This window comes from Cryptomeria japonica, chromosome 7 (genome assembly GCF_030272615.1).
Source record: "Cryptomeria japonica chromosome 7, Sugi_1.0, whole genome shotgun sequence".
Lineage (NCBI taxonomy): Eukaryota > Viridiplantae > Streptophyta > Pinopsida > Cupressales > Cupressaceae > Cryptomeria > Cryptomeria japonica.
Window position 1 is genome coordinate 291,310,929 of NC_081411.1, and position 5,886 is coordinate 291,316,814.

The 5,886-nt window shown below is 36.6% G+C and overlaps 1 protein-coding gene across 1 annotated transcript; it reads left to right on the top strand.

Annotated features, from left to right (window-relative positions):
- Positions 1 to 896: 896 nt before the first annotated feature.
- Positions 897 to 2,555, top strand: LOC131074732 (aldehyde oxidase GLOX-like). The gene has a single exon (XM_058011406.1). It carries the CDS (start codon positions 897 to 899, stop codon positions 2,553 to 2,555), a length of 1,659 nt encoding a protein of 552 aa, XP_057867389.1.
- Positions 2,556 to 5,886: the final 3,331 nt, after the last annotated feature.

Consider the following 5,886-nt stretch of genomic DNA (forward strand, 5'->3'; position numbering starts at 1 on the left):
AAATAACCTATTAAAATATGTGTTTATTAATTGAAATATATATAAGAATGACAAGCTCATCTATTTAACTTTATGTTTTCATGAACTTGTCTTGAAGACAATTGATAATTGAATTATTGCCGATTGTCTGACATTTAAATGCGTATAATTTCTAACCTGTTGTCTTAGCTTGAAATTAGAGAAAATTTGTTCGAATTTTTTTCCAAAAACACTTCACAAGGTGGAGTCCCGAAAGGTTCTTTATACATGTAATAAGATGACGGAGCGCAAAAAAAGGCATAATGAATTATCTAAGTATTAATTAGCAGATCCTTCAGTTTTAAGCGAATCGTTGACATTCATAGCACAATTCTCGGTCGCTCTAGTCCAGCTGTAGAGGAGAATTCCTTTGCAACATTTCGACAATATAATGTTCACGTGCCTGAATCTTTCTGCGAAAGACTTTTAGGTCTATAGAATAAGAGCATATTAAATCTTGTTTTCTATCAGGGCAATTAGCAGCCACGATTCCAGTACCAAACTTATTCTTCTATAGGGAATGTTAGAGGGAGTCAATGGGAAATGCCAGCGAATTCCAGTCGCAAAAATAACTATTCAGAAAGGCCATCTCTGTCTAGAGAAGGTGAGACAGAGTAATCAGTTTCGTTATCGCCATGAGAATAAATATGTTCGTGCACGATTCTAATAGCACCGAGTCACTGTCGAGTGTGTTAGAAAGGAATTTAGAGGTAGATTTATTTGATGCGGGAGAGGCCGGCAGAGATTCAATTCAATCTGTTTTTCTTTTGACTTCTCCAAGTCTATAAGTCGACGGGGCGCGGACACTATAAAAAGGAGGACGCCAAGCCAACTCTGCAACTTGTATAGAGAGCAGATACATAGAGTTTAAAGAAAAAATGAAGTCCAAAGCTGCTTTGTTTGGCGTGGTCGTGTTGTTGATGAGCTTATGGCCATGGGAAGCAGCAGCCCAAGTGGCGGTGAAGCTGGGAAGATGGAGGCTTCTCGTACAAAATGGGGGCGTCTCTGCCATGCACATGACCACCACGCATTTAAACACAGTGGTGATGTTTGACAGGACCAACTTCGGGTCGTCGCAAATCCTGCTGGACAACGGGCGTTGCCGCGACAACCCACAGGACCAGGTCAGCACTCACGACTGCACGGCGCATTCCATCGAGTACAACGTAGCCACCAACAATGTGAGGCCGCTCATGATTTTCACCGACACCTGGTGCTCGTCTGGGGCGTTTGCGGCAAATGGAACGTTGGTACAAACCGGCGGGTATCGCGACGGGTCACGGGATATCCGTTACTTCGTCCCTTGCTCGGACGGCAGCTGCGACTGGAACAATTTCGAGGGGCCGAAGCTTGCCGCAGATCGGTGGTATGCCGCCAACCAAATCCTCCCGGACAACCGCATTATCGTTGTCGGCGGCACCCGAATGTTTCACTACGAATTTGTCCCCAAGAGCCCCGGCGAAGGAGTTTTCAACTTGCCGTTTCTATCTCAGACCCGAACCAGTGCCCAAGTAGAGAACAACCTCTATCCATTTCTCCACCTCTCCTCCGATGGCAACCTCTTTATCTTCGCCAACAGGGACTCCATTCTCCTCGACTACAAAACCAACGTTGTCGTGAAGACCTTCCCCAGAATGCCGGGTGACGGCCCGCGGAACTACCCTTCCACCGGGTCATCCGTAATGCTGCCACTCTCAGCCGCCGACGGGTTTACCAAAGTGGAAGTTCTCATCTGTGGAGGCTGTCCGGACAACGGTTTCGCCCTGGCCAGCGCAGGTAATTTCACGGACGCGCTCCGTAGCTGTGGACGAATGGTCATTACAGACCCGAATCCTTCGTGGAGCATGGAGGACATGCCCGGGCCGAGAACCATGTCGGACATGCTCATTCTTCCCAATGGCGAAATCATCATCATCAACGGAGCACGACAGGGAGTAGCTGGATGGAGCATGGCAACCGACCCCGTCCTCACACCTTACCTCTACCGGCCTGCTGCACCAGTCGGAAAGCGCTTCTTCATCCTAGCGGCCACAGGCATCCCGAGAATGTATCACTCTACTGCTAACATGATGGCAGACGGGAGAATCATTGTGGGCGGCTCCAATCCACATGCGGGCTACGTCTTCACGGGAACTAACTTCCCCACGGAGCTCCGGCTGGAAGCATACAGTCCTTATTACTTAGAAAACGTCTACACAGATTACGCCCGCCCCATGATAACCTCGCTGTCGTCAACCTCGCTCTCCTATGGCACCACCTTCATAGTTGTTTACTCTGTCCCCCATTCTGTTACCGACGTTATACAGTTCAATGCATATGCTCCGTCGTTTACGACCCACACCAATTCGATGAACCAGAGGCTGCTCATTCTCGGCTCTAAAACACCGACCCTCGTTTCAAATGCAACAGGGAATGTCGTGTATTCTTGTTCCGTGACTGCCCCGCCAAGTGGTGTGGCTGCCCCTCCAGGTTATTACATGCTGTTTGTTGTAAATGGTGGCATTCCCAGCGTCGCCCAGTGGGTTCATTTTTCATAAGTTTGATCAGCTTTATTTGACATGTCAAATGATTTGGACGGGTACGTAGAACTCTTAAATTCCCCTCATTTCTTCAACCTATGTTATGTTAAAGCTATGCTGCAATTTTGGGGGCTACTTTTGAACCCGATTGGAATTATGGCAATTGTATTTTCAAGCCTCAAATAAATCGATAATGAAATATTTCATTTCAATCAATGTGCATTGGGCACCAAATCAAGTTTGGGTTAACAATGATTCAATAATAGCAGTAATGTTAAGTCCAATCAACTTGTCAGTTCAGTCACATTCATATACCATCATAATGATTTTATCATATAGCTATAGTATTTCAGCTATGTACGGAATTTTTTTTTATTAAGAACTTACAATTAAATAGTTTATCTGTATTAGAGAAAGTTTTGGAAAATAAAATAAGAGAACTTCTAATCATCTTTCTTTTTCAAACAGTTTATGAATCTACCATAAAAAATATTAACAATTTAATTGCTTTTAGAAATATTTATAGATAGATTTTTTAAAAGCTATCTACTCAAAATTCTTACTAGTTCAATAAATTTTTATGATGAAAAATTAAATATATATTTAAAAAAATTTAAGTTGCTTCCATGTTAACTAAATCGGTGTGATATTGGTTGTTATTTGAAACATTTATGCACAGATTTTCAAATATGCTATCTACTCAAAATTCTTATTACTTTAATCAATTTCCGTGATTGAAAACTAAACATGTCTTTACAACAAATGAAATTGCTTCCATGTTATCATCTTTCTCTAGTTCGACATTTACTTATATTTTATGAATAAGATTAACATTTTCATGCCATGTGCATGAATGTAAGGGAAACTTCTGCTCTTGACTAAGACAGACTCATGAGATGGCTTTACTTCGGCATATATATAATCATGCTAAAAATAGATCGTGTTATTACTCTATAATAGGAATTAAGGAAAATATAGGAATAAAAAGAGCTTTGGACTCTGTATTAGTATGGAATGCTTAAAAATGAGATTGTACATTATAGAGCAATTATGGAATTAAACAATTTACATGACTTATTATTTTAATGATAAAAAATGCACATGCTTAATGATCAACGTAGAAAAGATATATTTGTATGTATATGTTCAAAATCCATACAATTCTAATATAATTCAATATTAAAAAATTTCAAGTAATCTATTTAAATTTCTTTGTTTTATCTATTTATTATCTTAAGTTATTTTTGAAGTTGTGAAATTAAGTAAAGCGAAATCTATAAGTATAAAAATGAAATTGATCTTTTACACTTTAGTTTTAGAATTCAACCTATGCTCCTCCTTGTCAACTAACAATTTTTACTTGACTAATCTATAAAACATTTCGAATTCTACGTTGGAGACTTATATAAAAAAAAAAAAACCTTTGATTTATATATTCCACATTAATTAATTGTTAGAGCTCTATTACACATTGTATCATCACAAGAGTGCAATATTAGCATTACATTAACAATTCGAATATGCCACAAGAGTGTGTCATTTTTTAATTATTTATTATATTAAACTTAATCAATCATAAGGGTTTTATGTAAGGAAACAATCCTAGCCCATTCTTAGACAATGTCTATTGACACTACACCTTTAAAACACAGCTTATAGGAACTGACGAAAAATAACATCCTTTTCTACATATCAATGAAATATAATTTCTAGGCCAAATTCATATTTGTGTGTAGGTTTTGGGTCAATAGTTATGAAGATTAATTTTATAATCGATGAAGTGAAATAAAGAATTATATAAATATCTACAAATATAAAGGTGTTCAATTAACATCATATAGGTCTTCCATGAATTAATGAATCAATGTTGACTTAAAATGTATTCACCACTTTTCATAAAAAATACCATTATTTTATTTGATTGATTTATGAGTATTTATCATCCCTAGTTTTGTAACTTAGTAGGATGTTTATTCATTTTTACCTACCATATTTATATGTGGTGTGAAATAAACCTTTATAATAAATTTATGCAAACTTGTTGTATATTAAACCCTTAGGGATTATTCATAGAAGATTTAGTTTTTAATCATAAATTTCTTATTTTATATTTGATTAATGAGTTGATTCACATTCATTTTAACAAATTGTTATACTTTTCTTTAAGTTTGTACATCTTTTAGTGATATATGTTTGATCCCTATCCACCCATTCATTGATTTTACCTTATTGTTTGATCATTTATTATGGATTTTCATAGATATTTATGTCTAGCCTATATTGATGCATACGTTACTAATTTTCATCTCTTCATGTTCTTTAATTTATTTAATCAGTTTATCCTTAATATTTGTATACATTTTAATCCTATGTTTTGGGAATGTCATGTCCATGAAGGTATTGTTGCATTATGATTGTTTTTACTTCTCTTAGAGTGTTGTTTATTATTCACCATTATGTGTTTTGGTATGCCTAGTTAACCTTTTAATGAGCTTCGTCATGGTCATAATTTTGTCATGACTAGAGACCACTAGTGTGTTTCATGTTGAACCATTTACCCTTCATAACATTGTTATGAAACATATGGTGGTTACATATATGATATGCATGACTTGTTTTCTCATTTACATGAATTATGGCTTGTTTTCCCATTTACATGAATTAATTCATGATGTTTATACTTATTGCATAATTGATGATGATGATGATGATGATGATGATGATGATGATGATGATGATGATGATGATGATGATGATGATGATGACGATGACGAGGATGATGATGATGATGATGATGATGATGATGATGATGATGACGATGATGACGACGACGACGACGATGATGATGACGACGACGACGACGATGAGGATGATGACAATGATGATGATGATGATGATGATGATGATGATGATGATGATGATGATGATGATGATGATGATGATGATGATGATGATGATGATGATGATGATGATGCACTTACCCCTTCTCTTGCAACACCTTTCTTTTAAAAATATTAAAATGTATGATCAATTTGGTACATATAATAACCCTCTTGTCATAGCTTCTAGCCAAAATAGCCTATATATGATGACTATCCCAATCATTTGTTTTACTTTGCTCATTCAATCTTTTAGAAAGAAAAAAATGATTTTAAGATCTATTCGACATAAATAACATTCATTTCATTCATTTCTTTGCTATGAATAATCCTATAACTTAGGACCATAATTATTCCATGATTAAATCTATCTTTCCATTTGTGGAATCCATGTAGCATGTACAATAATTCTATCATAGCAAATTAGTCCAATTGACCAAAAACTCAAACACGTTGATCTCATGTTCATA